Here is a 26,258-nt window from a genome sequence, read left to right on the forward strand (position 1 = left end):
ACAATGGCTGTATGACACTGTGATAAAGAGCTCCCATAGCGAATAACACAACCTACTGTGTTTCTACCTCCGCTAAAAGTAACATTTAGGACCATGATTAAATGTTTTCAAAAAGACAAACTGCAGTGCAACTCTTCACAACTTGGAGATCCCATTGGCTGGACTTTGCTGTTTACTGTGAGGCTATCCAATCGGAGAGCGGAAATGTGTGTCCGCGACTATTGGACAATGATCGAAGCATATAATCCAATCAATGAGTCCACGCGCACAGCGGCTCTCTGAGTTTACCAATCGGCGATACAAGGGTCGTGCCTTTTGGCCAATCGTCAAGGCGGAGGCCAGTAGGATGTTGGACCAATCAGAGGAGAAAGGCTTTCGGGGAATTGTCCAATGACCGGACGTAGCGATGGGATTGCCACCAATGGGCATTGAGGAGGGAAAGGGCGCCAAAAATTGTCGGTTGAGATCAGCAATGGCGGCGGCTACTGCGGGAGAGCAATACTGAGGGACTTTTCCCTCTGGGCTTAGGGGTGGTGAGTGACGGGCTCGGTCATGGCTTCTCACAACATCGCCTTCCTCGTCGATACGGCGGCGGAGCCCGGGCCGGTGCGACAGGCAGCTCTCCGTGTGCTGTTACACTCGGGTTGCGGCTCCGGCCTCCACAACGTCCGCTGGGCTTTCAAACTCTTCAACTCGGCGGCGGCGAGGGCGAGAACCCGCGGTGGGTCCCGGGGCCATGGCTTCAGGGAACTACGGCTCCGGCACCTGGAGGAGCTGGAGGAAGCCCTGAGCCGAGAAGCAGCGGCCAGTCGGGATCGGGGGCCCGCCGTTGCCTCCGCCACTCAGACCGCGTTGATCGAGGCCTTATCGGACTATCAGTGGGACCAGCCGGACATCACGTCCCCCGCTAAGTCCCGCCCGGGATCAGGAACCGAGGCCCCGCCGCCCCGAGCTCGAAGTTCCCTCTTTCTCTTTGTCCCTTGCCCGCACTCCCGGGATGAGCTACTTGGTTTCCTGCAGCTCCCCGCTAGCCACAACTGCCAGCAACTGGCTGAGAAAATCATCCCGGCTTCAGTCCGGACCTTACTCTCTAGCCATTCCATCGCCTTCCATTGGGTGGATACCCAGTGCCTCCACCAGGTACCCGATTTTAATTTCTCGTGGTTAAAGTTCTGTCCCTGCTTTCAATTGCTCACCCCATCAATTACCACACCCGACTTCACCCTCCCCAGTCTACCCTCACTTTGATTGACCTTCTTTGATTTCGCTCCCTCTCCTCCCTCCCTCTCCTCCCTCCCTCTCCTCATTTGGACCCCTCTTTTTCTCCCCTGACTTAACCCGCTGGCCCCCGCGACTTCACATCACTTCCCCAACCCCTCACTTAGTTCCCCTTTGTCTCCCTGTCCTTCCACACTTCGACCCCCTTTGCCACTTTCCACTCGCATCAGTAATTTCTTACATGTCTCAAAGATCCTGCCTCTAAATCTATTAGAAATATTCATGTGGATGAATTAAACTTAAAGATAACAATTCATATGACAAAAAAAGTTCAAACGAAATCAAAAGGAGTCTAAGTATTTTAACATCTGTAAAATACATTCTGCTACCTATTGGCCAGATATTGTATGCACCCTTTCCAAAGCCACCCAAGCTTGGTCCAGCCCTACTCCAGGACTTCGCATGACTTTGGTTGACATCACAGTGCTGCATTGTGGAAGTATTACACTGTTGGGGGTACCTTCTTTTGGGTAAGAGGTAAAACCACAAATATCTTCCAATTCCGGTTAACATTAAAAGGAATGTTCCTGTGGCACCATTTGTGGAAGTGGACCATATTCTGTTGTCCCAGAACCTTATTGAAAATACTTTCAAAGTTCAATTTGCATATTTGTTATGACTCTTTTGAGTACTTTGTGCCCAAATTGGCAGCTGCATTCTGGTACATAATTGCATGTTTTACTGTGTCATTTGTGCTTTGCGTACATCTTATTAAGTCTACTAATTTATATGAACAGAATTGGTCAGATTCTGTTGTGTCAAATCAAAATGTATTCACAAATACCCAACAACAGCCAGTGTGACATTTATGGCTGCTACATGCTATGCATTAGAGTAAAATGTATCATCATATGAAGTGTACCTTTCCAAGTGAAATGTTAAAGTGCCAATTCTGCTCCTTTTTTGACTGGATGTTGAAGAATCATAGCAGCTGATAATATAGAGAAGTACCTGAGCGAATGTTGTTTCTTGACCAATGTCTTGAATAACTAATACTAGGTTTACTACATCAATACTATTTGTCATCTTGCTGTGTACATCTGAGTTGCTATACATGCCCAGTTATCAGTTACTGCATTTCAAGAAGTAATTAAGTAGATATAACATGCTGTAGTTTGTTCTGAAAACTGATAAATCGTTACTATTTATAATAGGTCTTCCAGGCACTGAATTTCTTTTACTTATTTCAAAGCATACCTTATTCATAAAAAAACTTTGTAGTTTCTAAAGTATTTTGATTCTCTAAAGTCTTAACATATGGAAAACAAACAAATGATACCCAGCAAACAAATGAAAAGCATTTTTTACTTGTACATATATTTTGAGGCACTGGGATGGTCCAATAAATGAACAGACTCCCATTGTACTTTGGCCACATTACCTTAGATAGTGGTCTTGCCCCATTGTGCCTTGGTGGCAGCTATCCCAAACTTAAATGCATCCCTTAGCTCATAGTCCTGGACCTTGGAACACGCCTGTCTGGAATACTTGTTTGAGGTCCACAGCTTGTACTGGAAGACTAACAAGTTTTGGACACACAAAAGAGCATCTTTCGTAGAGTTGATGGTCCTCTGGGCACAGTCGATGTTTGTTTGTCTCAGTATGCATCCCGGGGAATAGACCATAAAGCACAGAATGCTGCATCATGGAGCTACTTAGGGCAAATCTTGACAAGAACCACTGCATCTCTCTCCAGGCTTCCTTGGTAAATGCACATTCCAGCAGGAGATGTGTGACAGTCTCTTACCCTCCCTCCTCCCAATCTCTCTCTCACCATGTACATCTCACACACCTGCTTCAAGGGCAGTGTGTGGTGCTGCAGGGAGTCTAGCCATGAAGGATCTCACAGGTAGTGCCCTTCTCACCACCAGCCAAGGAACATCTTTGCTTGTTGGAAAGTTCTGACAAAATGGCTTATTTCTACCATCTGTCAAACTGAACATTGTTGTAATCTGGCAACTTTTCACTCAGCACTGTAGGAGATTTGACTAATGTTTTTGTTACACTGCATTTTGCATTTAGTCATGCATGTAAATTGCTGTCACAACTTTATTTCTTGCTTTTCTTGACTCATAATTGACTTTAAGAGCTATCTAAGGGAAACTAATTCACCTCCAAAATGCAAAGTATCGTAGCTTTAAAGGAAATTTCCAGGCTGCAGACCTCTAGTCATTGGCTGAGGCAGTCTAGTTTTTAAGCTGCGTGATTGACCTATTGCAGTTCTATTGTTTCCATGCTACTTGATTTTGTTTAATTTTGATGGTCTGTCTTGGGTAAATATCAACGATTCTAAAGTAGTATTAACCTTTGTGTGGAGAGTTCAAAAGGGCGGGTGAGGATCTATGTGTTGGCCTAGCCAATATTTATTCCTCCAACAATATTGCGAAAACAGATTATAAAGTCATTATTATGTTGTATCTCATTGCTTTAATGAGCCTTTGCAGTGCACTGTTTTGCTTTTACAATTTGTATGTTTTAGTTTGACAAAAATCTTTTGTTTTTTCTTCCCTTCTAGTTCACTGGAACTTCTGATCATATTGGATATAAAAGGGTCTCTGAAGTGATGCGCTCAGTTGGTGGAAGTTTAATTCCCTTTACGGCTTTAATGCAACTTGCAATTAATGACTCTGCTTTACTATTGGGCAAAATGTCCCAAGTTGGTCAGAAGAAGATTGTTTTTGATAAAGATGGAGTAGATAAAAAAGAGTTTGTGAAACTAAGGGAAACAGTAGCTGCTCTCTTTCCATTTGATTGCAGTATGAATTACTTTGTGAATATTGAAAGTTTCTACCGGAAGATGTTTCCTCTTCAAATTGGATTACTGACTATCACCCAAGGTAATTATCCTTTTTCCTACCGTTATCAGTTTTGAATGTCTGCTTTCTGGACATTAATGAATAATATGGTTTTTATTTGATTCCCTGGTTTAAATGCTATAGAGGCATTTACTTCCACCTTGCTGAAGTTCCAAGGTAAAGTTACTAATGGCACAAAGCAATTTCCACTCTTGTCAAAGCTAAATTCCGGTCTTGATCTAGAATGAGGGAGCAACCTGAATTAAAGCTCCTGTGAGAGACATTCTGTCACCATTTTAATTTGACAGCCAGGAAACGTCAATCCCGTGTCATGTCAAAATTGTTCATGGGGTTCCTGTTACTTTTACAATTCTTCTAGGCGATTCTGGTTAAAGTTTCTTAAATGTAACTTCAAGTATGAAAAATCATGGAGCTGCATTTTAGTGAATTTTGTCTGTTAGTATTTGATTTATAGCTGCTTTAATGGGGAAGATGTTTACTTTTTCTCCTTCTGTTACTATCCAATATATCACTAAATTTGTGTAAATTATTGTGAATTATTTGTGTAAAATAAGACCCCATCTGCCTGGTGTTTGCTACGGTTAATTTACTATTTTACGGTTATTTTACTATTTGAAGATGTGTGAATAGTTCTCCTGCTTTGAGCAAAGTTTCACCCTCAATACTATCCAAGTGAGTTGATTTGGTAGCATTGCCTCTTTCTGTGTGCAAAATAGCTAATAAAGCTATGCATAAATGCTGCCTTTCAAAATAGCTTATTGAGCGTGAATGTGAAGATTGACTGGGACTCCCTTAGTGCCAGGGGCTTTTAAGGGAGGGTTTTTTTCAAACTGTATGTGGATAGTCTGATGAGGGAGGGGACCATACTGGACCTGGTATTGGGGAAATGACCCTGGACAGGTGATCAAAGTTTCAGTGGCGGATCATTTTGGGAATAGTGACCATATTTCAGTCTGTTTTTGGATGTTTATGGATAAGGGCAAGAGTGGACCTCGGATGAAGGCGTAAAATCAGGGTAGACCAACTATAACAGAATTAGGCAAAGAATTAGAGAATGTGGATTGGGAGCGGCTGTTTGAGGGCAAATCCCATTCTGACATTTGGGAGTCTTCTAAGGACCAGTAGATTAGAGTGTGGTACGGACATGTTCCTGTGTAAATGAAGGTCATGAATAGCAGGATTCAGGAAAGCTGGATGGCAGGGGAAATTATCAGCTTCATCAAAGAAAAAGGAAGCATACCTAAGGTCTAGACAATTAGAAACAGATAAAGGCCTTGAAAAATATTTTAAAAAAGTAGGGAGGAGCTCAAACGTGGAGTTAGGAGGGCTAAAAGGAGCAATGAAATGTTCTTGGCCAGCAGGGTTAAGGAGAATCCCAAAGCATTTTCAACAAAGATTAGGAGCCGGAGGATAGCCAGGGAAAGAGTTCACTCAAGGATAAAGGAGGGAGGTAATAGGTTCTTTTTAATTCTTTAATGGGGATATGGGTGTCTCTGGCTGGGCCAGCATTCATTGCCCATCCATAATTGCCCAGAGCAGTTGAGAATCAACCACATTGTGGGTCTGAAGTCACATAGAACATAGAAAAGTACAGCACAGTACAGGCCCTTTGGCCCACGATGTTGTGCCGTGAAATAATCCTAATCCAAAAATAAAGTAACCCAACCTACATTCCCCTCAATTCGCTGCTGTCCATGTGCATGTCCAGCAGTCACTTAAATGTCACTAATGACTCCGCTTCCACGACTATCACCGATAAACTATTCCATACGTTCACGACTCTCTGGATGAAGAACCTCCCTCTGACGTCTCTTCTATACCTTCCTCCTAACACCTTAAAACTATGATCCCTCGTGGCAGTCAATCCTGCCCTGGGGAAAAGTCTCTGGCTATCGACTTTATCCATGCCTCTCATTACCTTGTACACCTCGATCAGGTCACCTCTCTTCCTCCTTCTCTCCAGAGAGAAAAGCCTGAGCTCAGTCAACCTCTCCTCATAAGACAAGCCCTCCAGTCCAGGCAGCATGCTGGTAAACCACCTTTGCACCGTCTCCAAAGCCTCCACATCTTTCCTGTAATAGGGCGACCAGAACTGGACACAATATTCCAAGTGTGGTCTCACCAGGGTTTTGTAGAGCTGTAGCATAACCTCGCGGCTCTTAAACTCGATTCCCCCTGTTAATGAAAGCCAAAACACCATATGCTTTCTTAACAACCTTATCCACCTGGGTGGCAACTTTGAAGACCAAGATCCCGCTGTTCCGCCACACTGTCGAGAATCCTGCCTTTAATCCTATATTCAGCATTTAAGTTCGACCTTCCAAAATGCATCACTCAGCATTTATCCAGGTTGAACTCCATCTGCCATTTCTCAGCCCGGCTCTGCATTCTGTCAATGTCTCGCTGAAGCCTGCAATAGTCCTCGAACTATCAACGGCACCTCCAACCTTTGTGTCATCAGCAAACATACTAACCCACCCCTCAACCTCCTCATCCAAGTCATTATAAAAATTACAAGGAGCAGAGGCCCAAGAACAGAGCCCTGTGGGACACCACTCAGCACTGACCTTCAGGCAGAATACTTACCATCTACAACCACTCTCTGCCTCCTGTCAGCCAACCAATTCTGAACCCAGACAGCCAAGTCACCCTGTATCCCATACCTCCTGACTTTATGAATGAGCCTGCCGTGGGGAACCAATGCCTTGCTGACATCTAGGACATGAGTGAACCATTTGGGTTTTCCCTGATAATCGACAGTGACTTCGTGGCCATCATTTGCCTTTTTTTAAATTTATTTTTTCACTGAATTCAAATTCCACCAACGACTGTGGTGGGATTTGCACCTAGGCTTCCAGAACGTTACCTGAGTTTCTGGATTAACTGTCCTGTGATAATACCACGAGGCCGTTGCCTCTCCTGACCTTCTTAATGAGTACTTTATGTCTGTATTTACCAAAGAGAGGCACCTGAGAGATGTTGAGGTTGGGAAAGGTGTATGAATGCTCTTGGGCAGGTAAACATAATGTAGGAGGAAGTGTCTTGAAATATGTTAAGGTAGACAGGTTGCCAGGGCCAGACGGGACCTATCCCAGGATACTGTGGCAGGCAAGACAGGAAATAGCTGGAGCCTTAACACATCTTTGCGTCCTCTTTTAGCTTCAGGCAACTTTCCCAAGGACTGGAGAATGTATCTTTGTTTAAGAAGGGAAAAAGATAATCCAGGTAATTGCAGGCCAGTGAGCCTGACATCTGTGGTGGGCAAGCTGTTGGAGAAAATACAGAGGAACAGAATTTATTCACATTAGGAAGAGAATAGAAGAGATAGGCAGCATAGGTTTGTGCGAGGGAAGTCATGTCTCACCAACTTGATTGAGGTTTTTTTTGAGGAGGTGACAAGAATGATTGAGGAGGAAGGGGCAGTGGATGTTCTCCATGTGGACTTTTGTAAGGTATTTAATAAGGTACTTCACGGCAGGCTCGTTTGGACGGTAGTATCCAGGGCGAGATGGATACAAAACTGGCTTGGTTAGAATGGACAGAGTAGCAGTGGATGGGTGCTTTTTGGAATGGAGCTCAGTAACTCATGATCTGGGACTTTCATTGTTTGTAATGTATATATTTAAATGATCTGGAGGTGAGCATAGGTGGTCAAATCAGTAAGTTTACGGATATGACCAAAATTGGCAGAGTGAGGAGCAATGCCAAAGGATGCAGCAGGACGTAGCTTGCAGATTTCTACAGAGAAATGGCAGATGGAGTTTAATCCTGACAAATGCAAGCTGATGCATTTTGGAAGATCAAATTTGGGTGCAAATTATATAATAAATGGCAGAAGCCTTAGGAGCATAGACATACAGAGGGATCTGGGCATACAGGTCCACAGATTCCTGAAAGTGGCAACATAGGTGGATAAGGTGGTCAGGAAGGCATATAGCATGCTTGCCTTCATCAGTTGGGGCATTAAATATAAAAGTTGGCAAGTTATGTTACACCTATACACAACTTTAGTTTGGCCATATTTGGAATATTGCACACGCTCCTGATCACCACACTCCCAGAAGGATGCGATTGCTTTAGAGAGGGTGCAGAGAAGTTTCACCAGAATGTTGTCTGGTCTGGAGGGTTTTAGTTACAAGCACAGGTTGGATAAACATGAATTCTTTTCACTGGAAAGATGAAGGCTGAGGGGCAATCTGAAAGAGGTCTACAAAATTGAGAGGCATAGATAGAGAGGATAGTCAGAGGCTTTTATCCCAGGATGGAAAAGTCAACTACAAGAGAGCACAAGTTCAAGGTGCGATAACGAGGTGTAGAGCTGGATAAACATGGCAGGCCAAGCAGCATTGAAGCAGCAGGAAGGCTGGCGTTTGGAAGAAGGATCTAGGCCCGAAATGTCAGCCTTCCTGCTCTACTGATGCTGCTTGGCCTGCTGTGTTCATCCTTATTATTTCAGATTCTCCAGCATCTGCAGTTCCTACTACCTGTGAAACAAGTTCAATGTGATTGTTTAGGGGAGAAGTGCAGGAAAAGTTTTTCACACAGTGGGTGGTGGGTGCCTGGAATGCACTGCCGGTGAGTTGGTGAAAGCAGACACGTTAGCAATGTTTAAGGCTTATCTTGATAAACATGTGAACAGAGGGACAGAAACTGCACATGAACAGTAAGTAGCAGTCTAAATAAGGATTGGGAATCAGCACAAACTTGGTAGGCTGAATGGCTTGTTGCTATGGCTAAATGTATTGCATATTGCATTGCATCTTTGGAACATTTCTAAAAGTTTTACAAAGGTGCTGCTTCTAGTGCAGACTTTGCCAGTTGAGGGTTTCACTTCATTTTTTTATTGGACAAATGGATAAGCCAATCAAAAAGCATATGGCATATCTTCATGTGTCAGGCATAGAAGCATTTAAAAAAGACAAATCATGTGCAGGAGTATAGAACTTTAGTTAAGCCACATTTGGAATTTTATTTGCGGTTCTAGATGCCACACTACCAAAAGGATGTGGACACTTTGGAGAGGGTAGAGAATTTATCAGAAAGTTGCCTCATTTGGAGGGAATGAGCTGTGGGGAGAGATTGGACAAACTTGGTTTATTTTCACTTGAACATCAAAGGAGGGCAAACCTGATAGATGTTTATAGTATAGAAAGGCATGGATGGAATGGATAGATAGGGTCTTTCTCCCATGGTAGAAATGTCAAATACAAGGGTCAATAGGTTTAAAGTGATAGTGGGTAAGTTTTTAAATGAGACACGAGAGGCTTTTTTTTTTACACAGCGTGGTATGTGCCTGTAATACACTGCTGGATGAGATATTGGAAACAGATGTAAAATGTTTGCGGTAGCTTGACAGATATATGAATAGGCAGGGAATAGATGGATAAGGACCACATGGAGGCCAAAGTTTTTTATTTAAGTTTAGAAAGGGCGTCGTGTGTCAGTGCAGTCTTGGAGGGCCAAAGAGCCTGTGCCTGTGCTATACTGTTCTTGAAGTTACAACTTTAAATCGTAAAAATAATGGTTTCTTGGCATGAACAGGTGAGCAGGTGATGTGTTGTCCTGTAACTTTGGAGCCGGTTTCTTCTTGTCAGAAAAATGTGACTGCGCCCGTGAACATCATTGTCAAAGGAGCTGTAAAAGATTGGGATCGGCAAAGGACTAATCAATTTTTAACACATGCTTGGATTTTACAATGTGCTCAACAAAAGGAAACTAAAGATAATTATTTTCTTCAACGACTTCTGGAGCAAATGACCTGCAGCAATATATATCTGGTAGGCATTTTCATACAGGCGAATCATTATGTAAAGGTATAATAATTCATGTTATGGTTCTGCTTTTGCATTTGGGATTTTAATTATCTCTCATTTAAAAGATTTGATTGTTGGTGATAGCTTTTCCACCATTGATTTTGATATTAATCACACTGTTCTATTTAGCAGTCAGTTGTAACGCAGCTTGCTTAGTAGGAAAACAAATAGGACTAATGGTGATACCGTCAAAATGTTATGAACTTTTTCGTATTTTTTTCCAGGTTGTTGATGTGGAGATAAATAATTATTTGCCCCCGTATACAGGGCTACTGTCTCCTCTACTTCGAGGCACAGCAGTGCTTACATTGTTTTGTTGCGAACAAGAACCAGAGTTTGAAGAGCTTCTCTTGCAGGCTGAAATAATTGAGAGCAACCAGACGATGTCTTCTGAGGTGCCAGATGCTGTAAACAGAGCATTGACTCTGGCCTCTAATTCTGCTGAAGATTTACCCAGTTCAGGTAAGAACATGAAGTAATACCATTAATTTTATAAATGAAGAATAAAACCCTTCTTGCCAAGTACAGTAGGAATACTTTCTGGCAATTTCTTAGTCCTTCTGTATAGTCATGTTCATTTTAGACAACAGGACTTCTCAAACTTGAGTGAAATGTGAAACTTTGTAGATAAAATGTATTTGTGTTGTTGGTCTCTTTGAATGAGAGCATTATGGTAGATTGGAAATATTTAAGTACTGTTTTTTAAAAAAAAAGATTGTTCTGTCCATTGTCAAGATACTAGAAATTTCATAACAAGCTTGGCTATTGGTGCTGAACTTTTGTCAACCTATTGTTCGGTCTTGTAGTGTTACTTTTTTCAGAACTGAGCAGACTAGCTAGTCTATGATCTTGTGGCTAGCAGTAATTCAGTAAATGCAGGCTTTTGGCTCATGTAGTCACGTAGTTCTTGCATTTCAAAAATGACCAGGCTGTATTCTTTGTAAAAAAAAACACAAACCCCAAGATATTAAGTAAACTGCAAAATGAACTTTTTTTTTTCCTCGAGATTGTAGGACCAACAGATGCTGCAGAATCTGAGGTAACAAGGTGTAGAGCTGGATGAACACAGCAGGCGGAGCAGAAAAGCTGCAGAAGGGCCTAGGCCTGAAACATCAGCTTTCCTGCTCCTCTGATGCTGCTTGGCCTGCTGTGTTCATCCAGCTCTACACCTCGTTATCTCTTTTTTTTTTCCCCTCAAGCCTTGTTTTCCATATTTATTATACTAGTGTTCAAAAGTGACAGGTTTAGTTATGTTTTTTTCTGGATGAAAGAGCCTTGTGGCCAAATTTGGTTATGTTGGGCAATTGACAAATGTAGAACTGTAACTAACTCGTGGAACATGGATATTGGTTGAACATCTGAAACAAAATTTGCCACATTTGAATTTGAATGGGGCAGCCAGAGGATCTTTAAAAACTAAAATAAAACTAAAACTAAAAGAAAATATAAAAAGAAAGCTGAAATTAAAACCACGTTGAAATTACACTACTGAGAAAAGACTATTTTTGTGTATTTTTAGTTTTATGTATTTAATTATTGTTTATTATAAATTTTGTTCTTGCATTTAGCAATATTTAGTTGTGATGTGATTGACTGAATATAAGCTATAAGGTAAGTAAAGACGTCTATTGTACAGTGAAGTGTTTTAATGGTGCAATTTGATTGGTAGGTTTGTGCACTGTAACGTTCTACAAATGATGAGCTAGTATGAAATGTTCATATTTACATTTGCAGTACTGTGTGTGCGTAATGCCATTTGAGCTACTTCCTGCTGAAGTATTATTCCATGAATTATCATCAATCCTCAATCCAATCTGACGTCTGATTTTTAAATAACCAAATTTAAATATATTGCAATTCCCAGGTATTTATAAAGGACCTGCTGATGCTAATATGATCAAATTGGATGGTCTATTTGCATCTTAGTAAACTTATTATCTTTTTATATAAACATGTTCTGGCCTATGATGACCCGCCTCGGATGGGTCAGACTTGAACCCAGATCTTTTGGCCCCGAGACAGGGCCGCGAGAATTGTGCCACAAGACCCTAATCTTAACTGTTATTGACATTTTCTCATTCACATTTATTAGATAACTAAAATTTTTGTGTAAAAGTCATTGAGATATGAAGAGTTGACAGTAAGTATATGGCAGCGGTGATAATGGATTAACAGTGTTGATTGAGTTTATTATTTCCCATTACATCAAGGTTTTCAATAGTATTGAGACCTGTATGCTGCTGCATTATGCCAATTGCTATTTAAATGACCTTAAAAATTTGATGTAAGATGGCTGCAATTTCTATTGAAATTAAATTTAACAGCGTATCCTTGTGCAACGTAGGTGTCTCTACCTCTGAATCAAGAGGCCTGTGTTCAAGTTGTAACGTCTCTGAACATGCTAATTCTAAAATATCCTGAAATAAAGCTAATCCTGTCTGGGGCTATGGTCACTAATTAAAGCACTATTATTTTAAAGGGTTGTATTTCATTTCTCTTTGGAATCCAACTCTAGTAGAGGAAGGGAATAAATCTCACTGTAGCCCAGCAAGGAAACACCTTTTTTTTTTCCCCAATAAAGTTGAATAAATTATATATAAAAGTTGAAGAAATTCTAACACAATGGAATATCTGGCCTCATTTGCTTGCATATCAATTAAATAGCTCCATGAGGTTACATTTGTGTTGCGGTAGCATACCTAAAACTAATTCACTTTAGAAATGAAAATATAACGTTGTAAAATTTTAACAACTAGAAGTCTTTTTATGCAAATCAAGTACTCACCATGAAATCTACGATAGGCCAAGTTTCTAGTCCATTTTGGCTAGCCCAAAAACATTAATTTACCCAATCCTCAAATACACATAACTTGGTGAGTTTTTCCTTGCTATCCTACTTGAGAAATCCATTCCATGAATTTGCTACACAACTGAGTCCATGTTTTCTGCCTCTCAAATTTGTAAGACATTAAAATATGTCAGTGAGGTATGAGTTTTCTAATTTCCCAATCTTGAAAATGTAAAATAACATGACCCTTCTCTTCTCCAAAGTGCTAAATTTCAAGTGGTCAAACCTGACTATTGATGTACATTAAAAGATTGAATTGGATTTGTCCTGCTTTCTTCCAAAGAGGTTACTGTTCCAGATTGGGTGCAACTGGAGCTGGCTCAGACTTCCCAACAAAGGATTTCTTTTGTTGAAGGCTGGTTTCCATTATCAGAGTTATCAGGAGCAAGCTCTACTCTAATGGAATCATTCAGGTAATGAAACTAAATTGTAGTGACAAAAGTGTACATTTTTCAATAAATTGAATAAATTATGTAAAAACATTTATGAAATACGAACACAATGAAAATCTGGCCCTATTTGCTAGCATATCAATTAAGAAGCTCTGAGGTTACATTTGTGTTGTTGTAACTTATCTGCGCTCTAATGGAATAATTCAGATAACTTATTAAATTGTAGTGAAAAAGGTGTACTCTCAGGAAGGCTAAGTATCAAATTCCTAAAAACTAGTCAACTTGCTGTTTTATGCATTAGGTCAATGCATGGAGTTGATGAGAAAGCTAATCTGGACTATGAAACCTCTCTAACTAATCAGTTAGCTGAGTTCTACCAGAAGAAGTCTGCGGATGAAGCCGGACCAATTGTAGAGCAAGGTTTAAAAAGAAGACGGTGTAAGTGTCATATAACTTGCTTGGAATTTAAAGAAGGGTGTTAACAGGAGTTTGCCTTAGTGCTTTTTTTCTACCTTTTCCCACAGTCTACAATTGTTTCCTTTCTGTTCCCAGTGAAATGTCTCAATTGTGATACTGTTCCTTGCCTATAATTTAACAGATTACTATTGTGATCTCAGGCATTGAATGGCAGTGTTTTGTCTAACTGCGTAAGACCAGGTAGATTCTGACTCAAGATAAATCATGTTCAAAATAGACTCATAGATATATACACTACATGCAGTAGGAGAATAATTGGGCCATCATGTCCTCACTGGTCAACAACAATCTGACTCCACTATAATCCCATTTTCTAGCTTTTGGCACATAAGTCTGGAACCTTTGGCAATGCAAGTGAATATCTGAATATTGCTAACACATTTGAGAGTTTCTGACTCAACCACTCTTTTGAGGCAGAATGTGCCAAACTCCCACTATCCACTGAGTAAAAACATTTCTCCTGAACTCTTCTCTTGGCCTGTACCTTGCACCTTATGTTAATGCCTCCATTTATTCACCCCCACTTGTAATGGAATAAATGCCTTTCTTATCACTGTATTTATGTCCCACATAACCTTTTATAATACCTCTGTCTGGTTCCCTCTCGGCCGTCACTATTCCATGGCAACAACCCTAACCTATCCAATGTGCCCTCATAGCTCACGCACCTTTGCACAGGCAGCATCCTGGTAAATCTCCTTTGCACCTTCTGTGGTGCAGTCTCACTAATGTGACCTGAACTGCATGTAGTACTGCAACTGTGGCCTAACAAGTTTGTTTTTAATACAGTTCCAGTGTAACCTTGATCTGTATTCTGTATCCCTGGCTAATAAAGGCAAGTATACCATATGACATCTTAACCACTTTATCTACCTACTGCTCTGCGTTCAGGGATCTGTGAATATGCACGCCAAGGTCCTCTGATCTTCAACACTTTTCAGGGTCCTCCCATTGATAGTGTAATGCCTAGTGTAGTACTGTTATTTCTCCCAACTGCATACCTTCCCCCGTTTCCAAGTTTAATTCCATTTAGCACTGCTATCCTCGCTTGACTAGTCTATTGAGGTTCTCCTGCAGTTTACAGCCATCTTCCCCGTTATTTGAAACCCTGTCATGTTTGCGTCATTCATGAACTTGTTGATTATAAGGTTAAGTCCAAATTATTAAAGTACGTTGCAAACTTCAAAGAACTCAGAACCAAGGCTAGTAAAACTCCACTAGAAACAGACTTCCTGTCACAGAAACATCCTGTACCATCACCTTCTCCTTTAATCTCTGGATCCAAAAATGGCATAATATGTCATTTTGCCTTGGATCCCATGAGCTGTTAACTTTCTTCAGCTTGCCAAGTGGGACCTTATCATAAGCTTGCTCAAATCCACGAATCTGGCATTGAATGCATTGCCCTCGTCAACGTTTCTGATTACCTCTTCTAAAAATTTGATCAAATCTGTCAAACACAACCTCCTTTTTTTTAATAATGGCAGTGTTAGCAGTACTCCAATGTTTTGGCAGCTCATCTTGGCTAGAGAATTTGAAAATTACTGCCTCAACCCCTGGTATCTCTTCCTTTACCTCGCTCAACAGCCTAGAATGCAACTCACCTAGGAGAACTTTAGCATATTAGCATTTGAAAGTGCTGTGGTCATTTTGATCAAATTTTATGGCCAGTTGTAACAATCTCCTTAGGTTAGATTGTTCACTGATTCATTTCTATTCTTCCTTCCCTGTCCTGAACACTTTTGTTGAATCAATTTCAGGTGGTCCTCGAACCCCTGTACGGCAGAGGATGAGATCTATGAGTCGCTCTCTTCAGATGTTGAATGTTGCTAGACTAAACTTGAAAGCACAGAAAAACCAACCGGATGGGATGCAGCTTTCCATTGGAGATGATCCTGCGCATCAGCCCAAGAAACATCTGGGGAGCAAACAAAAAGCTAAAAGAATGAAAAAGATTACTGTAGGTATGTCTTGCGAGCTGCCTTTTGCCAAAGTTATGGGTTCCTGCCTTGATTATTTCAGACAAAAGGTTTTTTCAGATGTTTGGAACACTTAGTCTTCTCAAAGTGTAGTGGCTTAAGTTTCGATTGAGTAATTGAAACACTGCTCAGTCACTTGCTATCCATTATTGCATGAGACAGCTTTGAGAAAGCAGGGGTGTAGTGACACCACCCCTGAAATAAGAGACCTGCTCCAGTGGTGTGTAATAATATCTCTGAATAAATTGATTAGCAAAATGGATTGAGAAAGCAGTAAAGTTGGTGAGTCAATCACCATTACATTAAAGAAAGATAAAAAGTTTTGTTTTGTGTTGTGCTTTGGTGTTAATTAGGAACTAGGTTAAGTCTAAAATATTGAACAATGACTGATGGCCATGGGTGCCTGTGGAACTTACTACAGAATTGTGCTGATACATTAGTTTTGTAATTTTAAAATGCAGAATAGCTTCTTGAAAATTTTTATATTGTCCTACCTAACATTGCTTTATGCACAATTTTATGATGAGATTATGAATGGTCTGAATAGAAGAAACAGTTAAATGGAAATTATCTTCCACTACTCATTATTATGTACTTCTTGCCTATTTGCAGCTTCCAATCTGACTTCCCATTATGTCTGTTACAGATTTTAAAACTGAAGAGGAGATGATGTCCAGTTTGAAAGAAAATTACGAGAAGCATGTGGCAGATGAATTGTCCCAGTTTAGTTTTGTGCAGAATGCAGTCTCCGTCATTAAAATATACTTAAAATCTGCAAACACTAATGTTCATGAGGTATTATTAGCTTCTAATTTGATGGCTTGATAATTCTGAAATAATGTAATCTCACGAAGAAAAAGCTTTTTTAAAAAATCTTCAATGAATTATAATTTACATCAATCCGAAAAACGTGAAACGAATTGCTATTTATTACGTTATTGCAATATTGTCACCTTTAATGTGTTTTATCTACTGATACCATTACATTATAGCAATTATATAGACTTTAACCAGTAAGACAGAATCTAACCATCTCTCCATGATATTCAGCTGGTGAACGACATACACTCTGCTCTAAATCTATCTCCATGAACATCCTAGGGATTATTGTTCACCAAAAATTGAACTAGACTAGTCATGTAACTGGGTAGCTCCGCAAACAGGTCAGAAACTATAAGTTCTGGTGGTGAGTAACTTGTCAGACTTCTCAAAGCTTATTGTTTATGTACAAGGCACCAGTCAGGAGTCTGATGGAATCTCGTCTTTGCTGCAACTGCAGTCATCCAGCAACACTTTTAAGGTTGACATCATTTTGGGACAAAGCAGTCCACTTGATTGGCAATGCATCACATTCTGTCCTATATCATAAACACTCACTGTTTCCACCACTGGCACACAGTGGTAGCAGTGTAATACCACATAAACGTTAGAACATGGAACATTACAGCGCAATACAGGCCACCAAGTGTCCAGGCCACCAAGTCTCCTTTGACAACTGCATCCAAACCTGTAAACTCTGTGATTTGTGTAATGCGATCACTTTCAAAAATGTGAAAATAATAACTGGAACTTATTTCTAGCGGGATAGAAATAAATACCAAAAATGCGTTGATGTGTTTGTTTAGAATCTTGGTTGGTCCACAATTGGATTTCAGGCTCTAAAAGAATGTGGAAGCACTGGGGAAAATACAAATGTTTTTGTTAGAATTACATCAGGATTAAGAGAATATTGCTATCAAAGAAGATGGAACAGGCCGGGACTGTTCCTTTTCCAGGGAAGATAAGACCAAAGAGTGCCCTCAATATAAAATTATATGGGATTACTAGAGAACCTTTTTAGAGAATGTTCTTTTTAAGGGATGCATATACTGTAGTCACTAATAAGTACAATAGAGAATTCAAAAGAAATGCCTGTTCGAGATTAATGTGGATCACTTCACCATGAGAAAGTCAGGTGACTGGCGCAGGTGCATTTAGAGGGTAACGAAATAAATTGTGAGGAAGAAGTGCCAATTGAATGAGATGAAGAGTGGCAGAAGACATAAACACCAGCATGAGTCTATTGTCCAAAAGGCAAGTTCTTACATTGTAAGTTCTGTGCAATACAATGCAATTAGATATCTAAGATATAAATTCCACTTAAAAATGCTCACAATTAATGCCTCCAGAGCTCCCTGGAGGAAGCATTTCATTTCAAATTAGGAAGGACAACTGCATAGTCTTACTTCTGGATGCCTTTTCACAATTTTGAATGCAATACCATTTCAACACTGATTATTTTGTGTACCTTTTGAATGTAACAGCTTTGCCTCTTTTTATTTAAAGACTGCATGTATAAATTTGATTCAAATGCAATTACTGAAGAGCACTAAATCCATTCGGCAGCAGTATGGAAACCAGGAGAACAAGGAACTCAAAATCAGAGAGTAAGTAAAACAATATTTAAATTAAAGACTTTAGGTTTTATTCATCCTCTTATTGACACTCAAATGGAGTAAGTTTAACACAATACTTTTTTCAAGTGTGAGGGTTCTAGCAAAACTGCATGAAACTATCCACACTGAAAAGATGCCAAGTTGATAAATTATCTAATTCAAGCTCTCTTGGTGTGTTGTACATGTAATGAAAATATCACTGAGTTAAAGAAATGCCCATCCCTCAGTTCGCACTCCTAAAATCATTTTCCCACAGGAAAACATGTAATAACTCTGGGTTGTTCCTGAACTGTAGATTTTACATTAAAACATATAACTACCTTGAATCTAACTGGCCAAAGGATCTCTCACTTTCTAATTTTCGACTTGCTAACACTTTTTTCGACTTGTCTCCTCCTTGATGCCTTTCCCATATACTGCTTTCCCCTTTTGATTCCCCAGCTTACTGCTCCACATGCCCACCCCTCTGCCTTCCTAACCCGAACATGAGCAGGAAGGTTGGGAGATGTGGGGATGGGATGGAATGGCAAGTGGTATGGTTGGAGAGAGAAGTGTAAAGGAATTAGGAAAGTAGAACAACGGTTGTTTTTCTTTTTAAAAAAAAAATCTGTATATGCAAAGTTAGAGTGCATTCTCAGGCTTGTACAGTAACCACTTGAAAATTAAAGTAGAGAGAGTGCTGTTTGGAGAGTCTACCTAATTTACAAATGATGTTGAAAAGAAATGTTATTGGAATATGCTTTAAACAGGCTACCTGGATGCTGATTGATTTGGCTTAAGGTCCTACTTGCAGGAAACGTAAATTTTAAGCTTGTAAATTGTCAACCTGCTTCTCACTTGGATTTTGACTACCCGATGTAGAAATAGCCTGTGCTAACAACAGACAACCAACAGGGAAAATAGTAATTAAACTAAATTACTTCTGCAAGGAGATGTTGGTGTAGCCTAGGGGCGTAGACAGGAAAGATTAAAATTTCTGTGTTTCTGTTAGAGAACATCTTTGTGTTAATCTTTATGCTGGGTCCTGTTGCAGTTGCCAGCTCCAGGTCTTGTTACGTTTAGAGATGTTCCAACAGTTTCCATCATTGCAGAGCGACCGTGAACAGTTGGAACGGCTTGTGGAAGAAGTGAGTATGGTGTTAGGTCCCAGACCAAACACACAATTTCATCTCTTTGTTTAAATCTGAGTTAGAAACTCCTGTCCCATCAATTTAAGTTGTGGTGTGAAATGAGGTTAATATTTTGAATTCTATTCTAAGTATGCAGCAGTTCTTAAATAATTCCCTATTAGAATGTCCAAATAGAAATGCCTAAGTTATCTAAAATAAAGATTAAATTTTTTCAACTTGTAGAATATTCATAGGTGATTAATTGCTCATCTGCATTGGCTGAAGTAACCTTGGCTGCACAGTAGCTGATGCTCAAGTTTTATCCCATCATTGAGTGCATGAAATGGGCTTGTCATAAATGCCCTGGAAATTCTATAGCACTATTGGTTTCTTTTTGAAAGCAAGCTCCTCCTACATTTTAGCCTTATGTACATATCTTTAAAACAGGTTATTTGGACCTGCAGCGGCAGTCTACTGATAGGATGATGGCATGGTCTTTGCTGCTCCTGAGAGAGGGAATGGCCTTCCTCTGCACCATCGCATCCATCAGGTCCTTGAAATTACTTTTGGCAAAGCGGGTGCCAATTTCCCTTAGCTAATAAGAGGAGGTAACTCACATGAATCATGCAGGACAGCTTTAGACTGCAGCACTTGATGGGGTACACAGCTGCCGTTTATAGATGGTATGTCAGGGATCCCAGTAATGGCAATGCTTCCGCCTGTGGCAAGTGGGAGAATTAAAAGAACAGGTCATGGGAGGGGCTTTTTTTTTATATTTCTTCATATTGGTGTCACTGGCTTGGCCAGCATTTTTTTGCTCGTTCTTTATTGCTGTTTGAACTGATTGATATATTAGATCCATTTTAGAGGGCATTACTGTGGGTCTGGAGTCACATTTAGGACAGACCTGGTAAGGACAACTGAATTCGTTCCCTGAAGCGCATCAGTGAACCATATGGGTGTAACAATCCACAAGGGTTAGCTTCCAGATTTTCTTTGATTCAAAATTAGCCATCTGCCATGGGAAGATTCAAACACATGACCCAGAGTGTTAACCTGGATCTTTGGATTACAAGTCCAGTGACATTGCCACTCTACCTATGCACCTTTAGAGAGGCAGTGGCACTGAGGTGAGTTTAGAAAGATAATGTGAGAAACCCACAGAAATATGTCAAAATTGACACCTACCAATTTCTTGTAAAATTCAACCTCCCATTTCCAACCCTAATTTGTCAAAAAATATACACACTTACCTTTTGGAGTGGTTTACAGTGTGCAGTTCTGGGCCAGGAGCATTTCCAGATGAAGCAGTTTAGTTCAGGCCAGTAATCCATGCCTTCAACAGAAGAGAGGATTGGTCTTGAAATTACATCATTTTTTTTGGTGTGCTTGACTCAGACTGCACTTCCCTAGAATCAAAGTTTCTGCAGCCACTGTGATAGCTGCTGAGAGTAAAGTATCAAGTAAGTGGTTTTGGGGACATGGTACCAAATTATTGGGCAAGAGTTCAGGTTGAGTCGGAGTTGGTGAGCGAGTGGGGTCTTCGTGGGTTTGAGGTTTGGCTGGGGAGGAGGAACAGTTGGATTAGGTTGCTTGGGTCCTGGTGCTTTGGCTTGAGGCTTTTGGGTTGCAAGTGGTGTGTTCACGTCCAATATGGGGATGTTGCAAGAAAATATTAGACTCCAACTCTTGCAGGTTTGGCGACTGTTTTGGAGGGTAACAGATGCCAGGTAATTGAACCCGTGGAAGTTTCAACTTCCCAGGAAACTCCTGCAGAGTCAGTGCGCTGGATCTATCACAAGATCCCAACACATCATCTGAGGTACGCCGAGTTGCCAACAATCCAGAAGATCTGACCATGATAGCCGATATCTTTAGAAAGGTAGGAGGTGGTTCAGTACTGCTTGGGTTTGATGCCCTATGAAATGCCACTCAACTTCAGAGACCAAGATAATTTGAAAAAGCTGGGATGCATTAGGTAAAAGCATATTTAGCACTTCTGCGATGTTTCACGAGGCATTATAAATACTTGAAGTGCATTTATACAGAATTGTCCACTGGAACATCTATCTGTATTTCTTTTCCTTCAGCATTTTTTGTGTGCTCTCTCCATGGAGTGGATACTGGAGATGCTGGTCATGGACATGAGCATGTATATCTTTTTAAAAAGAGCTAGAAATTATACCATTTGTTTTGCATTGATGTATGACTCGTTACGGTCTTAGGTGGGACAGATAAACTACAACCACCAGTTCTCTTCTCGACTGACTAATCTGTGTTAATTACTTTTTGAAAAATTGGATGTGTTTCTCTAAACTTCCATAAAACTGTGGTCAGTTTAAAAAACAAAAATTACAGCAGCAGACTTTTGTGGGTTAAACACAGGATTGTCTATTTATACAAAGCCTGAATGATCTGACACTGCATCAACCACGCTTCGGAGTGATGTAATACAGAATTTAGTGCACTTCTGTGGTTCGTAAATCAAAAAGACAGTTAACAATTGACGTCTTTGAGAGTCCAGTAAGGAAGGAATCATTTTACCATACTTGACTTGTACCAGATAAGTTGAGATAGCTGGGGTTGTACATCTGGGTTAATTGCATAGCACCCCTCATGGAGAAGGTTATTCAGATCATGCAGACAGACACTTGTGACTGCTGTGTCAAGATGTTCAGTTTCTTTCCTGTTAACATTGGAGCGTTGGAATCAGGCTTAAAGGCTCTTTAAAGTACATTGAGCCCTCTTCTTGAAAGGCCAGGATAGTATGCCCTTTTTCTATAGCTGTCTTGCCAATGTTATTCTTTAGACTGTGCCATGTTTCTTCAGAGTTTTGGGACTAAAAGATTTTAGTATCAGCAAGTTTCATTCTTACGGCCAATGGTCAATGATATTTTATTGAAGGCAACTGGTTTGCTTTCACACTCAATTTGTGGATGCCTACTCTTGTCAGCTATCCTCTGTTAGATTGCACAAATAGGGACATAAGTGTCTCGGGGTCTGTTAACTTTGTTTTTTGGAGTAAACTTTGAAGATTGGTCAGGTGTGAATTCCACAAAAGAGATTTTTAGACATATCTGTTCAAAGGGAACATCACTACCCATTATGAATGATCTCTGAATTTTCCAGCCTCTTGGTCTGTTTTGAAGTTGCAAAAGTCACATTGGCAGCCATCTTGACAGTTCCCGAAGCTTTTGTTGGAGCACAATCCATGTTTAAGATTATGAATGCGACATGCCTTTTAAAGAGTGTGACACTGGTTTGTAATTGGAATTTCAAATATATTTTAATAACGTTAACAAGTCAGATACTTTTTCCATAGGTAATTACTTTGTTTTTGACTGTAGATGACAAATTTGTTGCGCATCATATCCCTAACAAAGGACACCACCTTTCTTGCCACATTTCTGGAAGAAGAGATCTTAAACACGTAAGTTTAAAACAGTCATTCAGTCTGAACATGTTACTTCCAGTTTGTACTGGTATTCTAATTGTCCTGCATATACTATTCCAGTTGACAGGAATCTCACCCCACCATTTTCTCAGGGTTTTGCCCATTTAAAACAGGTTTAACTAAACATTTTTCTTGGAGTCGTGAATCTTTGGCAATCTCCCTGGAAGGGTGATGGAAGCAGAATCCTTGAATAAGTTTAAGACATAAGAATTGACATAACAGTGACTCATTTGTTAGCACTGCTGCCTCATAATGCCGTGGATGTAGGTTCGATTCCAGCCTTGGGTGACTGTCTTTGTAGAGTTTGTACATTCTTCCCATGTCTGTGTCCGTTTGCTCCCAAAGTCGAAAAGCGTGCAGGTTAGGTGGATTGGCCATGCTAAATTGTCCACATTGTCTAGGTTCGTGCAAGGCAGGTGGATTAGCCATGGTAAAATGAGGGCTCTGGGTGGGACCCTCTTTGGAGGATTGGTGCAGACTCTGGACGGAATGGCTGCTTTCTGCACTGTAAGGATTCTTAATTTTAGATAAAAGCACAAGGTAGAAGGTTATTGGGATTATGTGTGAATTTGAGATTCCAATAAGATCATCCGTGATCTGATTCAATGGAACTTACCACTTATCAATTTTTTTTATCTCTGTGGCCTGGTGCTTTGCTACATTTTGCCTTTATCCGTGGGTCAGTTGAGATAAGAGAACTACCTCAATCACAAATTTGAGCCATTAAATCAATATAACATCTTGACCCATGTATTCTGTGGCAGGTTTTACAAAGGATATGAGAAATGTAAGATAAAAAAGAAGAAAAATATTATTATTTCTTCCCCAGATTTCCAACAGCCACATGATGTTGAAAAAAATCATTTATTGTTTAATATTTCAAAGCTTGCAGTGTTTATAGCATGTTATTACTTTTCTGGCATCTTTTCTTGGGATGATATTAGTTGTGTTACATGTTTGCAACATAAGAGCAGCCTGTTTGCACTTACTTTCCTGCCATACACTTTTTAATATTATATTCAAAAGCGTTCAATTTTCTGTTCAGTAAGTAGATATAACTTTTGAGTCTGGAAGTGGATCTGCTGGAGTTCAAACTCTAACCACATTTTTCACAATGTACTTAGTCCTCTGTATCAAAGTATCAAACCTGCACTGAAGAATACTAGGCATAATGTTGAACGGGTATGGAATGTTCATTTGTAATTTAGTGGGGAAGTTAGTAGGGGTGTATTTTTAGATGTATTTTGCGAATTACTTAGTTTCATTGTGGCAGAACTGTTTGGATTTTACTTTTGCAGAAAATTGTGTACGATTAATTACAGGGATGGAGCATTTAGCATCTAGTCTTCAGAGATAATGGGAACTGCAGATGCTGGAGAATCCAAGACAACAAAGTGTGAAGCTGAATGAACACAGCAGGCCAAGCAGCATCTTAGGAGCACAAAAGCTGACGTTTCGGGCCTACACCCTTAATCAGAAAGGATGAAGGGTCTAGGCCTGAAACATCAGCTTTTGTGCTCCTAAGATGCTGCTTGGCCTTCTGTGTTCATCAGCTTCACACTTCGTTGTCTTAGCATCTAGTCTTTTCTCTGTTTTGTCCTAGTTATTCTTTGAATGTTATATTAACTTGATTCAGATAGTTTTAATCATATTGCTTTTCAGGTATTTGTTTACAGTGCCAAAGATACTGGGTGAGCTATACTTTGGATTAGGACAGAATGTCCCAGCACAACTGGCTGCAGTGCTTCCTGCTGACTTCTTGAGTGATGAATCCTTGAGCCAAAAAACAGAGTCACCTGATGTGTTGGTGGCCAGTGAAGCAAACTTTGGAGGTTGTGAAGGAGAGCAGCTGGAAGAACTACGTACTAGATCATCTCGAAAGAGAAGGTATTGGAATCTTCTTTCTTTTGGTATTTGTCTGCCTTTCATCACAAAGAGATTTGTAATCTCAAATTGCTTGAGTCACAACTAACATTATTATAGGCCTGTGATGAACAGCAAGAGAACACATTGGAAAATCACTTTATTCAGGGTTTGCACTCTTTCTTCCCCGGATTTCCAACAGCCACAGTATTTTGCTTGTGTTCTAGTGCGCTGTAGCTTATTCATGTACAATCCCAAGTTTAGAAAGTTAACCTATCATTTTACAATCAGTGTAGTATTTTACTCAGTATGACAAGTATATTATTATGAAAATCTTTCAGACCAGTTTAGCACTGCTAAAATCCTAGTGGGCAGCACAGAGGCAAGATGTGTGGAGGCTTCAAGTGGTGTGTTTTCCAGCATGATATTGGATGACTATAAAGATATCTGTAGTACAAGTGAGGTATAAATGCAATCACACAGTAGAATTGAAGATTGTATAAGCTGACACTTCACTATAGTACGAATAGGTGCCACATTTCATAAGTAATTACTTATGAAGCATTGGGATGTTTTGAGGGGAATAAAGCTACATAAATCTTTTTTAAATTTAAATTGTGCTGTGTAGATCATGAAATGACAAAGTATTTGTTAGTGTGAGCTACACATTGACCTTGTTCCACCTAGAATTTAAAAATTTCTTAGACAGTCACAGCGACATCTTGTCATATGATGAAAGGATGACATTTTGATTGATACTGAAGACAGCTGCTCAGCTTTTGTTGACGTTGTCAGATCAGCTGATTCAACGAGTGTCTCTTTCTGAACAATGCTGCTGTCAGGTTGAATGTCATCAGTCAAATTTCAAAGTTTGTACACTAGAAGTGCAATTCTTTGGAAGAACCTACATTTACTTTCTGCAGTTTAGATCACCACCATAGACTAAAGTTTGAACTAATAGGTTAAAGTTGTAAAACGAATGTTTGGTGCAGTAAATGTAGGTACCTTAATGTGAGCATTCAAGAACTAAACCTGTTCAAAAACTGTCTTTTAGGAGCCTTCCCCTGACAAGACATCGGAGTGTGTCTGAGATTTCCCATAATTTGCGACAAATTCAAATACCAAAGAAATCTGCAAAACTGGTAAGTTGTTGGGGGTGAAGGAACTATGTGATCAGAACTGAGGTACGGATAGTGGTTTTCAGGAAGAATAGATACAGCTGAAATTGTAGAATTTGGTGCTTCCACTGCAATAAATCAATATAATAAATATTCTCTTAAAAGGTTTACTTTGAAGAACAGCCTTGACTTAGAGTGAGGCTAATTGAAAAATACTCCCTTCTTTCCTGTAGTTGATAGATGTGAACCATGGCGCACTTAGAAAGTGAAATATTTTTGTACTTTAATGCAGTATTACTATCTCAAGATGTTCCAGATTTAAACATTATTGTAGATGAGGCCTAACCAATGTTTTTTAAGGTTATTGCTTTGCTTTTGTATGCTGCTTCACTAATAGAACCAAGAACCCCAAATGCTTACAACTGTCTAAACTTTTCCTGCCACTTCAAACATTTTGTATATGCACTGTATGACTGCATTTAAAATTGTGCTCATCTTTCGTTGCCTCATTTAATTTTTCCAGCTAAAGTCGATCAGCTCACACTTGTTGAACTTCCATAATTTCACTAGTACATCTGATTTTACAAACTTTAATATCATTATTGTATAGATACGTTGTAAGACCATATATTGCACTTGTATTTGCTGTAGCTATCCAGAAGAATATTTCATAGTC

At 39.9% G+C, this 26,258-nt stretch overlaps 1 protein-coding gene across 2 annotated transcripts in view; it reads left to right on the forward strand.

Annotated features, from left to right (window-relative positions):
- The first annotated feature begins 470 nt into the window (after positions 1-470).
- The window catches only part of ticrr (TopBP1-interacting, checkpoint, and replication regulator), a 42,947-nt gene continuing 17,159 nt past the window's right edge, over positions 471-26,258 (forward strand). For both annotated transcript variants that reach the window (XM_048563167.2, XM_048563168.2), the window contains exons 1-13: positions 471-1,140; positions 3,794-4,115; positions 9,636-9,871; positions 10,132-10,369; positions 13,039-13,168; positions 13,449-13,585; positions 15,385-15,588; positions 16,250-16,398; positions 17,929-18,029; positions 19,072-19,165; positions 22,495-22,577; positions 24,264-24,488; positions 25,519-25,606. In XM_048563167.2, coding sequence (XP_048419124.2) covers positions 553-1,140; positions 3,794-4,115; positions 9,636-9,871; positions 10,132-10,369; positions 13,039-13,168; positions 13,449-13,585; positions 15,385-15,588; positions 16,250-16,398; positions 17,929-18,029; positions 19,072-19,165; positions 22,495-22,577; positions 24,264-24,488; positions 25,519-25,606 — 2,595 coding nt within the window. In that variant the 5' untranslated portion in view covers positions 471-552. The remainder of the gene's footprint in view (positions 1,141-3,793; positions 4,116-9,635; positions 9,872-10,131; positions 10,370-13,038; positions 13,169-13,448; positions 13,586-15,384; positions 15,589-16,249; positions 16,399-17,928; positions 18,030-19,071; positions 19,166-22,494; positions 22,578-24,263; positions 24,489-25,518; positions 25,607-26,258) is intronic.

Source organism: Stegostoma tigrinum, chromosome 33 (assembly GCF_030684315.1).
Source record: "Stegostoma tigrinum isolate sSteTig4 chromosome 33, sSteTig4.hap1, whole genome shotgun sequence".
In the NCBI taxonomy this organism is placed as follows: domain Eukaryota; kingdom Metazoa; phylum Chordata; class Chondrichthyes; order Orectolobiformes; family Stegostomatidae; genus Stegostoma; species Stegostoma tigrinum.